Below are 17,704 nucleotides of genomic sequence, written 5' to 3'. Positions count from 1 at the left end.
CTAGGTAGCAGGGGAACGGATTTAGAAAGCTAGTTGTAAAGAGCATTCACTCTTATTATAAAATCTCTGAAGTTTTGGGTGAAGGAGGAAGAAACCTTTTTCTGGGGTGCAAATGGATTTCTACCTGAAGATTGCCTTGCTTCTGAATGATTAGATTGAAAGCCTTGGTTTCTTAGTGATGATACTCCCAGATTTAAAAGTTTCCTACTTAGGTATTCAGCCTGAAGGTTTCAGATCCCTTTCAAAATGTATAACTGATAGACTTCAGAAGGCTATTTGGCCAATGTAAAATCTGAGTAAGAAATTTTAGGCTTCCCTGATTTGTATTCCCCTGATGGTGTAAATGAGTAGCTGTGAACTTGCTCCCCTGGATCCTTGTCTTTAGATTCTTCTCTTTTTAACCACTCTGAGTGAAGATCTGACCAGATAAAGAGATAGAGGATTTACAGTCCCAACTGGAGAAGAGAGAGGAGATTAGGGGATGAAGAGGATTAAGCTCTTGAGTGGTCTTGAGTCATCCTGAGCTCATGCCACTACTGGAATACATGAGTTCATGGACCCTACAATAGACTTAGAAGCTCCTAACACCATATTTTCCTTTTAGAAGGAACCTATTTAAGTTCAGCCTAGATTGTAAAGTGTACCTATGATATCCCCCCCAAAAAATACAAAAATTATGTGTTACTCAGTACCTCACCCTGATCATGTACATCTAAGTTTTATGTGTTTAGCCCCTATATTTCTATTAAAAACAGCTTTCATCAGTTGCAGTCTGGATTCTCATCTTCTCTCAGGCAGGGGGCATGATCCTCTTGCCCTCACTTTACATGCCTAAATTTCCTCCCTCACTGTGTGTCACCGAGTGGGAGCGAAATGGCAGTCAGCCAATCACTGCAGGCTGCTCTGTTACCCTTTCCTCTCTGGATCTCCTCATCAAATCACTGCAGGCTGCTCTGTAACCCTTTCCTCTCTGGATCTCAATATGCAATATGTAAGAGGAGCAGAGGATAATATATAATAATCTGCTACTCTTTCATATTGCATAAGATAATGTGTGTTGGGGACTTCAAATCCCAACCAGTCATGCAGTGACTGACTGGGATACCGGTATATTTTATATAAATACACACACACACACACACACACACACACACAAACACACACACACATTAATTATATATATACACACACATACATAAATATTTTATCCTCTGCTCACCTTTTATATTTCATAAGATGTGTGTAGGGGCCTATAAATCCCAGCCAGCCGTGCAATATTTAAGAGGAGCAGAGGATAATATATCCTCTTACATGATGCACGATTGGCTGGGATAGTCCCCTACACACAATATCTTATACAATATGTGAGAGGGGCAGAGGATAACATATATAATCATCTGATCCTCTTTCATATTGCATAAGATAAATCTCAGCCAGCCGTGCAATGACTCTGACTGGGATAGCGGCGTATACATATATTATCCTCTGCTCCCCTTTCATATTGCATAAGATATTGTGTGTAGGGGACTAAAAATCCCAGCCACATGTGCAATATGTAAGAGGAGCAGCTTATATATATCCTCTTACATAATGCACTACTGGCTGGGATTTGTAGTCCCCTACACACATTGAAAAATGAATGAAGCAATCTGATTGGTTGCTATGGGCAACTACGCAACTTTTCCTCTGGACAAGTTTTGATAAATCTACCCCAATGTTCTTATCAGAGAAGCTTGCCTCTCTGCCATGCCCCAATTGGGACAGGAAAACACTGGTGAGCTAGCTCTTTTACCTCTCTGTCTACTTCTAGTCCCTTATAGAGGGTGGTGTCAATCTCCTGTGGTGCTGTCATGAAAGATGACTGGAGAAATTATATTTTCAAGTCAAAGACATCTTTAGTCTTTAAGTGATAAAGTACAGCAAAACGTATTAGCTTAAACTTTAATATACTTTGAGAAGTTAGTGACATCACTATTAACCCTGTGGTTCATAGAAATCTTTGTCTCGCTGCTTCATAGCCCAATAATAGAGCAGCAAGACAAAGATCGCTACGATCCAGGGAGCGAACAGTGATGTTTTATACGTCTTCCAGCGCTAAGACTCCAACAAACCCCTTTTTTTTTGTAAATTTGAAGCAACTAAAACAAATGATATAAGACTTACCTTTACAACATGCATATCCACGCCATACATGTCTAGCCATTTAGCTTTATTTAGGTAACAGAGTTCTGCCTGTGCTGGTGTTTTCCCCCTAAAAAAAAATAAAAAATGTTGTATGTAAAACATTTGTGGTCTTTCGAAATTGTATCTATAGACTGATGGGTCAAAGAGCATACACTGGCCCAGATTTATCAATCTGCCTGAGAAAAAAGCCAATTTGCCCAGAGCAACCAATCACAAGTCAGCTTTCATTTTACCAAAGCAATTTTAGAAATGTAAACTGAGCAGTGATTGGTTGTTGTGGGTAAATCAGACATGCCTCATACAGATGAATTGTTAGAGTCCACTATACCATGTTTAAGGGTAAATTTACACATGAGTATTTGCATTTTGGGTAGCAAAATCTGCAGAAGCAGATCTGCAGCAGAAAATCCATGTGTGTAAACGCACGCTAATAGTAATCGTGAATCTACAGAATAAACTCGTCTGCATTGCTTGGCTTTCATAAAATAAAAATTAATTAATTAAAAGCTAAGCCAATGCTTATATACGTATTGACTTATTTTAGAGGTTACATTAATAAAGGTTATATATTTTAGAGGTGAGATCTAACAATAGCAGTGAATATATGGAATTCATTAAATACATATATTATGAGTTCTGTGCTAGCCAGGACTTCAAAATGATTTAGTGGGATTGGTTTCCATCAGTTTCTAAATGAGCCAACAGTAGGTAGAATCAGTAGGAAGAGGGAGATACAGATTTGGTCTCTGTAGCTAACCATCATCATGAGGTCCACTTATACAGGACAATCAATGTGTACCCATCTATATGATCTATGTAGTATACCTGCAGTCTGTCCACTTCTGATAGATATCAAGCTCCATAGCTTCAGTCTGGTTTGGAATGAATCTGAATTCTGACACCAATTCTGGTGAGTGTTCTGGATGTTCACACTCACCAAGCTCAGCTGTAACATGATACAACCATATATCAGACTTCACAATACAAAACTGACCACAAAAAAAACTAATTATAAAAATATTCTATCAAACTTTAAATATCTTCCGGATGCTACTTTTCAACATTTTCTTTAACAGAATCTTGGTGGAGCATTAATTTTGGGAATATATGATACTTCATTATATTAGACATTTATTATGGTCAAAAAAGCCTTACAACCTTTTGCTTCAATGATAAATGCATGACCTTTAATGTTCACAATTAACTAAGTGATATCTGTATTGCTAATATTTGAAGCGGACCATAAAATGTTGCAGAAAGTTGGTTCGGTATGAGCCATATCAGAATCCTTGAGCTGTAAGCAACAAAAGATTTTTGTTTTTTGAATGAGAAAAGGGGAAGATCATTTTTAAAGCCAACTGATTCATGCTGCCTGGGCCACAGCAAGCATAAAACAAAAAGGTCCTCTTATTAGAGTGTGCTGTGATTTACTCCGAAACACTGCTGTACTTTAGAGAGGGGTACTCAAATTTTTTTTCAAACAAACTCCTGCCCGAAAATTATACACGTTTGTAAATTACTTCTATTTAAAAATCTTGATCCTTCCAGTACTTATCAGCTGCTGTATGCTCCAGAGAAGATTGTGTGGTGCTTTCCAGTTTGACCACAGTGTTCTCTGCTGCCACCTCTGTCCAGAGTAGGAGCAAATCCCCTTAGCAAGCCTATTCTGCTCTGGACGGTTCCTGACATGGACAGAGGTGTCAGCAGAGAGCACTGATCAGGCTGGGGAGAACTACACAACTTTCTCTGGAGCATACAGCAGCTGATAAGTATTGAAAGGCATAAGATTTTTAAATAGAAAAAATGTACAAATATGTATTATCTTCTAGCATCAGTTAATTTGAAAAAAAATTTTTATTCCTCTGGAGTATTCTTTTTTTAAACTATCCCATCCCTGACCAGATTTTTATAAGTTTTGCCAGGACAACCGCTTTAAATGGGCACTGTCAAATACAAAATCTTTTGATATATTGTAAAGCATGCAAAACCAATAGGTTTTGAAATTGCTTTTATTAAAAAAAAAATCATTATTTCATACTGAAAAAGCCAGTCAAACTGCCCCCCCTGCCTGCTAGGACACCTACTAGTCCTGCTGTGTCCATGCATCATCACCTATGTCATGGACACACTTCCTTGATTGACAGTTGTGAGCGCAGGGCTCACAGCTGGAGGAAAAATCCTCCCACTGTCAGCTTGTGATCCTCCCACTGTCAGTGAGGACAAGCTGGGAGTTGTAGTTTTGCTAATGCTAGGGGAGATGTGAGCAGACAGCTAATCTATTTAACTTTCTGGAGCCAGTTGATATGAAAAAATATTAACTGGGGTAGTCCAGTGGAAAACAATTTTCAAAACAATTGGTGCCAGAAAATTAAAAGGGGTACACCAGTGGAATTTTTTTTTTTTTTTTTAAATCAACTGGTGCCAGAAAGTTAAACAGATTTGTAAATTACTTCTATAGCTGCTATATGCTCCACAGGAAGTTCTTTTTGAATTTCCTTTCAAACCTATCCTGCTCTGGACTGTTCCTAAATTGGACAGAGGTGTCAGCAGAGAGCACTGTGGTCAAACAGAAAGGAAATTCAAAAAGAAAAGAACTCCATGTGGAGCATATAGAAGCTAAAAAATACTAGAAGGATAAAGATTTTTAAACCAAAGTAATTTAAAAATCTGTTTAACTTTCTGGCTCTAGTTGATAAAAAAAAAAAAAAAAAAAAAGTTTTCTAGTGGAGTACCCCTTCATGGGTTTTTTCCATTTTTGCACTTATGATTTTTTAAAGGGAAGGAGAAAAAAACAAAACTCTCAATTTTGCACCCAAAATTCTTATGATGGCTTATTTTTTTGCGCCACCAATTCTACTTTGTAATGACTTCAGTCATTTTACCCAAAAATCTACAGCGAAACGTAAAAAAAAAACCCACCATTTTGTAACTTTTGGGGGCTTCCATTTCTACGCAGTAAATTTTTCGATAAAAATGACCATAATGTAGGTCCATAAGATTAAAATGATACCCTACTTATATAGGTTTGATTTTGTCATACTTCTGGACAAAATCATAACTACATGTAGGAAAATTTATATCTTTAAAATGGTCATCTTCTGACCCCTATATAATTTTTATTTTAGCAGTACCATTTTTGTACTGATTGGACTTTTTGATCGCTTTTAATTCATTTATTCATTATATAAAAAGTGATCAAAAATAAACTATTTTGGACTTTGGAATTTTTTTTTGCGCGTACGCCATTGACCGTGCGGTTTAATTAATGATATATTTTTATAATTCAGATATTTCTGCATGCGGCGATACCACATATGTTTATTTTTATTTACACAATTTTTTTGTATTTTTTTTAAATGGGGAAAAAGGGGTGATTCTTACTTTTATTAGGGAAGGAGTTAAGTGATTTTTATTAACTTTTTTGCCACTTTTTTTGCAATGTTATAGCCTCGATAGGTGACTGTAACATGCAGTACATTGATCTGTCATGCTGTTCAATGCTATGCCATAGCATAGATCAGTTTCTGCCGCTTGACTGCTCATGCCTGGATTTCAGGACACTGAGGAGGAAAGTAAGGCACCTTCCTTGTGTCCTCCTGCTGTTCGGGACTGCCGCGGCATCCCAAACAGCCCACTGAGCAAACTGGCACTTATTAGCTTTCACTTTAGACGTGGCGATCAACGTTTAACACCCCGTTTAAAGGGTTAATAGCGCGCGGCACAGCGATCAGTGTCGCACGCTGTTAGCCACGGGTCCCGCCCATTGCTAGGTGCCGGTCCCGACCCGCTATGACACGGGGCCAAACTATGGCCCAGCATTATAGAAAGAGTAAGGACCTTAGACGTACCGGTACGTCCTGGGTCGGGAAGGGGTTAACCCCTTAAGGAGTCAGACTGTTTTTCACCGTAAGGACTCAGCCCTTTTTTTTTGCAATTCTGACCACTGTCTGTCACTTTATGCATTAATAACTCTGGAATGCTTTTTACCTTTTATTCTGATTCAGAGACCATTTTTTCTTGACATATTCTACTTTAACATAGTGGTACATTTTTGTCGTTACTTGCATCCTTTCTTGGTGAAAAATCCCAAACTTTCATGAAAAGTTTTAAAATTTAGCACTTTTTTAATATAACTTTATTGGCATTTTATATTAAATAAAATGTAGCACTTTTCTAACTTTGAAACTCTCTGCTTTTAAAGAAAATGGATATTTCAAATAAATTATATATTGATTCACAAATACAATATGTCTACTTTATGTTGGCATCAGAAAGTTGACATTGTTTTACTTTTTGAAGACATTAGAGGGCAACAATTATCAAAATTTTCACGAAAATTTCTAAATCTGAATTTTTCAGGGACCAGTTAAGTGTGGAGTGGATATGAGGGGCCTCTCTGTGAGAAATACCCCATCAATGACCCCATTAGAGAAACTAAACCCCTCAAAGTATTCAAAATGACATTCAGAAAGTTTGTTAACCCTTTAGGTGTTTCACAAGAATAGCAGCAAAATGGAGGAGAAAAATCAAAATCTACATTTTTTACATTAACATGTTCTTGTAGCCCCATTTTTTCATTTTTAAAAGTGGTATAAGTAGAAAAAGACCCCCAAATTTTTTGTAGCCCAATTTCTCTCGAGTATGGAAATACCTCATATGTTGACATAAAGTGCTCTGCGGGCTCACAACATGGCAAAAGAGGGGAAGAGAAACTGTGGGATTTTGGAAAACAAATTTTGCTGTTATGGTTTTTGTAGGGCCATGTTGCATTTAGGAAGCCCCCATGGTGCCAGAACAGGAAGGAAAAAAAAAAGAAACAGCCCCACATGGCATACTATTTTGGAAACTAAACCCCTTAAGGAACGTAACAAGGGGTATAGTGAGCCTTAACAACTCACAGGTGTTTGACGACTTTGCGTTGAAGTCGGACATGAAAATGAAAAATTAGATTTTTAACACAAAAATTATAAAGTTACCCCAATTAAGTTAGTAAGTGAAAATGGACCCCAAAATTTGAAGCCCAATCTCTCCCGATTAAGAAAACGCCCCATATGTGGACGTAAAGTGCTCTGCTGGCACACTACAGGTCTCAGAACAGAAGGAGCGCCATTGGACTTTTGGAGAGAGAATTTAGCTGGAATTGAAGTCGGGGCCATGTGCATTTACAAACCTCCCATGGAGCCAGAACAGCAGAAACCCCCCCACATGTGACACCATGTTGGAAACTATACCCCTCCAGGAACATAACAAGGGTTACATTGAGAACTTACACTTCACCGTTTTTTGTACAGTATGCCGTAAATGTTAAAAATTGGATTTTTCACACTATATTGATAGTGTTACCCCAAATGTTTCATTTTTACATGGGGTAATAGGGGAAAAGGCCCACAAAATTTGTAGTACAAATTTCGCCTGAGAAAGAAAATACCACATATGTGGATGTAAAGTGCTCTGCAGGCGCACTGCAATGCTCAGAATAGAAGAAGCGCCATTGGGCATTTGGAGTGAAAAGTTTGTTGGAATTGAAGTCGGGTTGTGCGTTTACAAAGCCCCCATTGTGCAAGAACAGCAGAAATCCCACACATGTGACACCATTTTGGAAACTAAACCTCTCAAGGAACTTAACAAGGGTTATAGTGAGTACTTACACTAGGGATCGACCGATTATCGGTTTGGCCGATATTATCGGCCGATATTCACGATTTTGGACATTAATCGGTATCAGCAATTGCCTTGCAGATATGCCGATAATGCCCCGCCCCACCTCCCCGGACAGAGACCACCGCCGCCCCATAGCCTCCCCCCCCCATCCCCAGTTTTATAATTACCTGTTCCCGGGGCTCGTGCTACTTCTGGCTCCTGCGACGTCCTACGCACTACGCAATGACGTCCTCAACGCGATGTCACCGTCAGTGCGCACAGTGATAGCTCAGGATGCCACCGGAGGCAGATGAACAGGCAATTATAAAACCGGGGATGGGGGAGGCAATGGGGCAGCAGCAGTGGTGATTGGACTAGGGAGGACACCAGGACAGGCAGGGGGAGAGAAGCGGGCGGTGGCGGTCTCTGGCCCCGCAAAAGCCGCTCCAGTTCATTGATTTAAAGCCCCTGCTTTAAATCATTGATCTGCGTAGCAGGGTAGAGGGGTAAAGCCGATAACTTATACCGGAATATCGGTATAAGTTATCGGCTATCGGCCTGAAAGGTCGCAGATTATTGGTATCGGTATCGGCCCTAAAAAATCTATATCAGTCGATCCCTAACTTACAACTCACATGTTTTTTGAAAAGTGGGCAGTAAAAGTGAAAAATGATTGGTTTTGAACACTAAATTGCTGGTATTATATTAAAAAAAAAAAAGTATTAAGAGAAAAAAAGCTCCACAAAATTTGTAGCACAATTTCTACAGAATAAGGAAATAACCCATATATGGAGGTAAAGCACTATGTGGGTGCAAAACAGGGTTTTGGAGTGAGACAGCACCGATGAGATTTGAGGCCTAAAGTGGCGCTTTGCCCTGCAATGGTTGAGGTTCTGACATAAAATCTAAAATAAAAAACCCCAGCAAATGACCACAATTTTGAAACCAAACCCCTCAAAGAAGGTGATAAGGGGTACAGTGAGTACTTACACCACAGGCTTCTTGAACATTGGGCCGTAAATTGAAAAATAAGATTTTTTTTACACTAAAATGCTGGGGGTTACCCGTTTTTTAACATTTTCACAAGGGGTAATTGGGTTTAAATTTTCGGAAGGCTTTTTCTCCTGATTACGGAAATACATCCACATACGGGGTAACGTGCTGGGCGGGCACACAACCCTGTGGAATGGGTATACGGCTAAAGAGGACATTTTGAACACACGGGTGTTTCCTAAATTTATTTTCCAGGAATGGATGAAGGATAGCTTTTGAAAATTGAAATTTCAACCTACGCTCTGCTTCATCTTGCTGGGAACAACTAACATGTGACTCCAAATTTTCGCCTGGAAATATGACAGAGTTCATGAGGGGAAAACTCTTCGCATTGGAGGCCGATGTTTCTTATGGACCTAACAGTTACATACATTCAGAAGAAAATACAAGAAAGGAACACGCACATGTGAGCCTATTACAAACAGTACACCCCCTAGAGGGGGGGGGGGGGAAGTGTTTGGTTTTAAAATTTGGAAGACAATGTACTCTGAACTGGTACATTGGAGTATAATTCTGTGGAATTAAAATTAGGGAAAAGGATAAAAAATGTAGTGCTCCATGGAAGCGTGATGCTCCCTGAAGTAGTTTTTAATGCAGAGACCCAGATGATCGGGGCAAGTGTCACATTGAGTGATGTTGTCCTTCCGAATCCCCCTCCTGTGAGACAAACTGCATTTTTTCTGGGATTGTCCCTTCTTTTCAGTGGGGGGACCTCACCTGGAAAGTGTTGGCAGGGGACAATCCGGGGAACTGAAGTTTCCGAGGTGTTCTCACCCACTCTTTGGCGGTCACCAAAGATGAGGGCCTTTAGAACTTCCTCTTGAAACTGCAGGAATTTCCCTGTGTTGCCAGCATACTGGCCAGTACAAAAGAGTTATACATGGCAACCTGTACCAAGTAGACCATGACTTTTTTGTACCATGCCGTGTTTTCCGCATGGCATCATATGGCTTGAGGACTTTATTAGAGATCAACTCCCCACCCCATATACTGATTGTATTCTAGACTACAATCAGGCTTGAGGACCAGTTCCACAGACCAGCACAGGGACAGGAGTGCTGCCGTTCCCATGAATTGTGGTGAGCATAAGGACATCCCTCTTGTCCTTATACCGGACCAGCAACAGGTTTTCATGGGAAAAGGCACGGGACTAGCACCAGGGGATATGAGCATGTAGGGGATGGGGCGGAAGGCCTCATTGATTCTTCTGGACTGTCCCACAAGCAACCGTGGATCTGGCAGCAAGGAATGTGAAGAGAGGGATACTAGGATAAAAGTTATCCATTTAAAAGGTGGTAAGCTTTATCTAGCAATGGGTGCAAAACACCCCTAACGATTTTCCCGCTAACACCCAGAGTGGGGGGGGACACATTCTTGGGGGTTCAATACGGGATTCTCGTCCCTCATACACCATAGACTTGCAAGTGTACACTGAGGTACTCCTTCAAACCATACCGTGCTTGCTTGGTTGGGATGTATTGCCGGAAGCTGAGTCTCCCCTTAAAGCTGATGAGAGACTCGTCAAATAGCGACCTCCCACCCTGGGACATAGGCCTCCCGAAATTTGGGGGGGGGGGGACATGCCGTATTATCAGCATAATGCAAACATTTCCGAATGGCCTCAACCCGGGGACGTGTCATGGCCATACTGTAGAGCGGGGTCTGGTAGAGGATGTCCCTGCTCCAGTACTGCCTGATGCTGGGGTTTTCAACTAGGCCCATATGCAGCACAAGGCCCCAAAAGGTCCTCATTTCAGCTGCTTTGACAGTGTACCATCCATTGGGTCTAGCTAAAAATGAGTCCGGGTTTGCAGCGAAGAACTGTTGGGCGTACAGGTTCGTCTTGTCAACCATCAGACTGACAAAGTAGTCACTGAAAAAAAAAAAACTGAAGTAGTCTAGTTTATTGAACCCAACGATCTCAATCTTGATTCCTTAGTCGCCAACAAACTCAGGAATCACGGGCTGGCTGAGTCCAGACAAGTTCGCTGGTACGGGGCACCAGTAAAAATTGGCTGGGAGGCTTGACTAGTATGAGCGTCAGGGGGACTCATACTAGCATGGGGCACAGGGTCAGGAACAGAGGAGGTTTGCGGCATCTCCGCTCCTTGGTGGCTCATCATCAGAACTAAATGATGAGGAGGACGAGGAAATAAGGGAGGTGGGCTCTTCCTCGTCCTCTGTGGCGCTTTCAGAGTCGGAGAAAAGTATGGCATACGCCTCCTCCGCTGAAAACACCCTGCAGGCCATTTCCCTGCTCTAATGAGGGGTGAAGTGTATATGTGGGGGGAAACTTTATTGGTGTGTGTGCTGGCTGTGGTGCAAGACTTCCTTCCCTAACCAGCCCTAAACTATAAACTTACCCGCCCTAAGAAAATATAAAAATATAAAATAAAACTAAAAAAAAAAAAAAAAATATTGCGCAAAAAACCTTGCATCAAAAAAGAAAAATAAAATGTTTACCTAATCAGTGGTGTGCATACTGATTATCTCTTGGTGGTGGCAGGGGGCGCAGCAGTCAGAACAGTGGCTGGTGGCACGTACACAGAACCGACAAAAAAAAAATCAGAGAAAAAAAATAAATAAAACTATTAAAACCCGAAAAAAAGAAGCACCCGCCTGAACCCCCAAAAAACACTGATCAGTGATAAATAACTGACAGCGGTCGAGCAACCCGCACAGAGAGGTACGGCCCGTCCACACAGCACAGGCTTGCTACTGGTGGCACAGACAGCCTATAGGTGCAAAATTTAAATTAAGAAAAAGACGCTTCAGTCTCCAAAAAAGCGCCATCACCCCAAAAAAACGCTGAACAGTATTACGGGACAGCGGCGAGTGGGCTTTAGCTAACTGTGGTAGACCGCTCTTTTATAGCTAAGAGGGACCGGCCACACGTTTGAAAAAAAAAAAAAGGGCTGCCCCCCCCCCCAAAAAAAATGCTGGGGGCAGACTGCAGCGAACCTGTAGGGCCGGGGTCACACAGCTAAAGGAGCTACGGATCCAAGGACACCTACAGACTGTACGCCAAAAAAATTAAAAATATATATATAAAACATTATATATATATATATATATATATATATATATATATATATATATTTATTTCATTTTTTAACCACCTAGAATCTCACCCTGCCTAACCTAAAGCTGTCCCTAATTGTTAAAAGTGGCACTAAAATAGTGCTGAAAAGCCACCCAATCACAGCTGTACTGGAAGGTGGCAACACTGCCACCTCCCAGTACAGTACGGAGAGTGATTGGTGGTGTATATTACACCACTGGTCACTCTCCTTTTCCGGGTCATCGGGTCACACGTAACCCAGATGACCCGGAATCGCCGCAGATCGCTGGTTCGTATTTACCGTCGATCTGCCGACATGGGGGTCCTTTCGGCACTGTGCCGGAATGCCTACCAGTACTTATCAGCTGCTAAAGTTGACTTTTCTTTCTGACCACAGTACTCTCTGCTGACACCTCGGTCAATGTCAAGAACTGACCAGAGTAGGAGCAAATTCCCATAGCAAACCTCTCTCGCTCTGAACAGTTCCTGAGACAGACATAGGTCAGCAGAGAGCACTGTTGTCAGACAGAAAAGAACAACTAAATGTCAGCAGCTGATAAGTACTGGTAGGATTAAGATTTTTTTTTATAGAAGTGTGTCACAGCTAAGCAACCAGCTGACAAAGTTTGCTAATCGCTGGGCCTATTACAAAGGGTGATATTGGCCAACTTGGTGGTAATTGCCCTGTGTATGGTAATAGTGCACTAAATCATAGCTCATTTTCATTAAGGTAGTCTGTGCCTGTTTCATGCTTCCTGTGGTATGGGCTGCATGAAACAGATTTCCTTTAAAATCTAAATGTCTTTGTTAGCTATGGATACCCTAAAAGTGCAACTGTCACCAAAGAATATGCTTGTGAAGCTGCACGCACCTTCATATACACACATATTATATTATATTATATATATATATATATATATATATATATATATACACACACACACATACATACACACACACACACAGTGGGGATCAAAAGTTTGGGCACCCCAGGTAAAAATTTGTATTAATGTGCATAAAGAAGCCAAGGAAAGAAGGAAAAGTATCCAAAAGGCATCAAATTACCGATTAGACATTCTTATAACATGTCAACAAAAGTTAGGTTTCATTTCCATCATTTACACTTTCAAAATAACAGAAAACAAAAAAAAAATGGCGTATGCAAAAGTTTGGGCACCCTGCAGAATTTATAGCATGCACTGTCCCCTTTGCAAAGCTGAGACCTGCCAGTGTCATGGATTGTTCTCAATCATCATCTGGGAAGACCAGGTGATGTCAATCTCAAAGGTTTTAAATTCCCAGACTCATCTAACCTTGCCCCAACAATCAGCACCATGGGTTCTTCTAAGCAGTTGTCTAGAAATCTGAAACTGAAAATAGTTGACGCTCACAAAGCTGGAGACGGCTATAAGAAGATAGCAAAACGTTTTAAGATGTCAATATCCTCTGTTCGGAATGTAATTAAGAAATGGCAGTCATCAGGAACAGTGGAAGTTAAAGCAAGATCTGGAAGACTAAGAAAAATATCAGACAGAACAGCATGAAGGATTGTGAGAAAAACCATTCAAAACCCACGTTTGACTGCACAATACCTCCAGAAAGATCTGGCTGACACTGGAGTTGTGGTACACTATTTCACTATAAAGAGATACTTGTACAAACATGGTCTTCATGGGAGTCATCAGAAGAAAACCTCTTCTACGTCCTCACCACAAAAATTAGCGTTTGAACTTTGCAAATGAACATATAGACAAGCCTAATGCATTTTGGAAACAAGTTCTGTGGACGGATGAGGTAAAAATTTAACTTTTTGGCCGGATTGAGCAAAGGTACGTTTGGAGAAGGGGAACAGAATATAATTAAAATAACCTCTGTGCAACTGTTAAGCATGGGCATGGATCAATCATGCTTTGGGTTTATATTGCAGCCAGTGGCACAGGGAACGTCTCACGAGTAGAAGGAAAAGTGGATCAAATAAAATTTCAGCAAATTTTGGATGCTAACTTGATGCCATCTGTGAAAAAGCGGAAGTTAAAGAGAGGATGGCTTTTACAAATGGATAATCATCATAAACACACCTCGAACTCCACAGGGGATTACATCAAGAGGTGTAAACTGAAAGTTTTGCCATGGCCTTCACAATCTCCTGACCTCAACATAATTGAAAATCTATGGATAGACCTTAAAAGAGCAGTGTGTGACAGACAGCCCAGAAATCTCAAAGAACTGGAAGACTTTTGTGAGGAAGAATGGGCAAAGATACCTCAAACAAGAATTGAAAGACTCTTGGCTGGCTACAAAAAGCATTTACAAGCTGTGATACTTGCCAAAGGGGGCAGTACAAGATATTAACTCTGCAGGGTGCCCAAAATTTTGCAGACACCATTTTTTTGTTTTCTGTTATTTTGAAAGCGTAAATGATGGAAATAAAATCTAACTTTTGTTGACATATGATAAGAATGTTTAATCTGTAATTTGATGCCTTTTGGAGATTTTTCCATCTTTCCTTGGCTTCTTTATGCACAATAATACAAATTTTTACATGGGGAGACCAACATTTTGAATATATATATATATATATATATATATATATATATATATATATATATATAGTTATGCTCAGCTTTTTTATACCTACAAATTTCAGCTTTATAAGCCCTTGGGGCAGTCAGGCCAACAGCCGGAGAGGCGGAGGCCCAGGTCCGTTCTGCTCAGGGCAGCACTCCCTCTTTCTGCCTACATTGCGTTGTTGATTGACAGGCAGGGCTCGCCTGACTACAGCTGCCCTGAGCGCCCTGTCAATCAATTACCTGACGTAGGCAGAAAGAGGCAGTGCGGCCAGGAGCAGACCACCATGCCGGACTGAAGGTACGTATTCAACTCACTGACCCTGCGTCGGTTTCCTGTTCACCCAAACTATAACCCAGTGTATTGGGTTTAGTGTGGGTGAACAGGATGACCATTTTCCTTTAAAGAAAATGTTTTTTTTTTTACCTGAAAGCCCCACCCCCACTTATATAGGGAGAATGTATAAAGCTGTAACACCAGAAAACTCAGTCACGCAAATATTTTTAACTTTTGTAAGATCTACCCTGTGCTCACCAAGTGGGGAGCGTGGCCACATAGGCCTATCAAAATGACTATGATTCATTCCAGTTATCTGGCATAAATCATAGCCGATATCTATGCCAGCTCAAAGCCCCTTAAGTCTTTCACTGTGCAGGGACTGGCAGAGCGCTGCAAGGGAGCAGATTTATTAAAGGACTGATGTCTCTTAATAAACAAATGGCAGCAACAGTTACTTAAGAATGACATGTGATATGCCAGTTTTGTTTAGCCAGTAGTCAATGACAGTTGACTACTGAGGAAAGGGCCGTGACCCCAGTGCCCTGAAACGCGTCTAGTTTTGATTTTATCCGCCACTATTGATCCTGAACACAGCGTCAATACACAAATTTGGATTTGTGCCATCATCACAGCTATCGCTACCTGGTAGCCCAGATTATTCCATCAAGTGAGCACGCACAGCCTCTGGTTCCAGCTTCTGTCTCCAGTGTGTGCCTCCAGCCGGTTACCAGTGACGTCACACGATGACCCCACGAGGTTTTGCCAACTACCTACAGCAGTGAGTTCCACCATCAGCGAGCGGCTCTCCATCGATCCGGCGCAGTCCAGACCTGCCATCGCCAGCGCTCAACTCCTGCAACCCTGGGAAGATCGCTGGTATCCTAATTCCACCTACAGCGGACGGCTATCCAGAGACTGGTAAAATATTCTGCCACCTGTGCTATAGTGCTCTACACTTAGGCTACAGTGCTACATTCATCATAACTTTCAAAATGTTTCTGAATGTTCAGATATATCAGAAATATTTCAAACATCTGAACATTTAACATTTAATAACCAGGCTACAACCTGTGTTAACCATTTAGTGACATTCATGGATGCTGGTTGCTATAACATTATCTGAATATTTACAACAGGATCAAATGAACAGTTATTCACTAGTGGCAACAATTTTTATATCTATTATATGTTTTACGTTTTATTAATAATTGTGAACTGTCTATTCTATTTTTCACACAAGGGCCCTGTGTGAAGATAGTTTATTAGATACTGTTAATTTTAATAAGGTAAAGAATATATATTACAATTAAAGCACGGTTTTCAATAATTTTATTTTTCATATTTAAAAAAAAATCCTGTACACTTTCCTTGAGGTCGGGCAAACTAGATGTAATTTACAAATCTGTTCAAGTTTCTGGAGCCAGTTGATATAAAAAAAAAAAGTTTTTTCCTAGAACACCACCTTTAAATACTGGACCTGCTTTAGATGTGGTCATCCTGCTGGTACTTGGCACTAACTGCGCTGCTTCTACCAAAATTGCCCAAGTTCCAAGCCATGCTCCACTTTAACCCCAAAGGACACAGCCCATTTTGGCTTTAACTTTTTTATTTTTCCCCTACAGACCCATATGAGGGATTGTTTTTTGCGTGACCAATTGTACTTTGTAATGACACCTTTCATTGTACCATGAAATGTACAAGAAACCAAAAAGTATTATTTGTGGGGTGAAATTTAAGAGAAAACCTCAATTTAGCAACTTTGGGGGGGGGGGGGGGGGGGGGGTATCCCCTGCACTTTATGGTTAAAATGAGAAGTTCTCTTTACTGTAAGATAATGTGATTGAAATGATACCCAATTTTTATATTTTTTACTAATATTGCACTACTTTTATAAGAATTCCAACTTTATTGAACAAAATTAGTATATTTAAAATTGTCCACTATAACATTTATTTTTATGTATACGGGGATGTATAAGGGCTTATTTTTTGCGATGTGATCTGTAGTTATTGATATTATTCTTGTGTTGATAGTTTTTTTTAATCGCTTTTAATATATATTTTTCTGATATACGATGTGATTAACCACTTGGGACCCAGGGCGTACAGGTATGCCTTTGCTCGCTTATACTTAAGGAACCAGGGCGTACCTGTACGCCCGTGGGAATTTTGGTCCCCACCGCAAGCCAGGCGGGGACCAGACTGGGGTGACTGCTGATATCTATCAGCAGGCACCCCTTGCAAATGTCCAGGGGGGTCCTGATAATTCACACTGGCGATTTGCGGCGATTCCGGGTCATACGGGTCTCCGGTGACCTGGAAAATACTCGGAAAAGACACCCACGATCCCCCCGAAGGGATAGGAATGAGGTGGCAGGGGTGCCACCCCTCCTATTAGTCGTTCAGAAGCGACGACCAATAGCAGATCGGGGGTGGGGGGGTTAACTTTCAGTTCACCCATTCTGCCCACCCAGAGTAGGCAGGGCAGAACGGGGAAATCGAGGGGGACCGGCGCCGAAGTCCACTTACGGGGAAGTGCACATTGGCGGCGGCAGCGTGAGTTGATCGGCGGCGGCAGCGGGCGGCAATCGGCGGCAGCAGAGAATGGCGATACGGCTCCCTGGATCCTACGGAAGCCACTATACAGTTGTCTCTAAACTGTAGCCCTCCAGATGTTGCAAAATTACAACTCCCAGCATGCCCAAACAGCTGTTTGGGCATGCTGGGATTTGTAATTTTGCAACAGCTGGAGGGTTACAGTTTGGAGATCACTGTGCAGTCTGTGGCCCTCTAGATCCTGCAAATTTACAACTCCTAATATGCCCACACAGCAGTTTGCTGTCTAGGCATGCTGGGATTTGTAGTTTTGCAACATCTGGAGGGCCACAGTTTGGAGATCAATGTGCATTGGTCTCTGTAG

General features: G+C 41.2%; 1 protein-coding gene across 1 annotated transcript in view; it reads right to left on the bottom strand.

The window, feature by feature from the left end:
• EPB41L4B (erythrocyte membrane protein band 4.1 like 4B) overlaps positions 1 to 17,704 on the bottom strand; it is a 182,625-nt gene that overhangs the window by 27,670 nt on the left and 137,251 nt on the right. Inside the window, exons 7-8 of the mRNA XM_056520799.1 lie at positions 3,010 to 3,130; positions 2,164 to 2,251 (exon numbers count right to left, since the gene is read on the bottom strand). Of these exons, the coding sequence (XP_056376774.1) occupies positions 2,164 to 2,251; positions 3,010 to 3,130 (209 nt within the window). The remainder of the gene's footprint in view (positions 1 to 2,163; positions 2,252 to 3,009; positions 3,131 to 17,704) is intronic.

Source organism: Hyla sarda, chromosome 5 (genome assembly GCF_029499605.1).
Source record: "Hyla sarda isolate aHylSar1 chromosome 5, aHylSar1.hap1, whole genome shotgun sequence".
Lineage (NCBI taxonomy): Eukaryota > Metazoa > Chordata > Amphibia > Anura > Hylidae > Hyla > Hyla sarda.
Note: the sequence above shows the minus strand (reverse complement) of the source record. Positions and strands in the feature narration are given on the sequence as shown.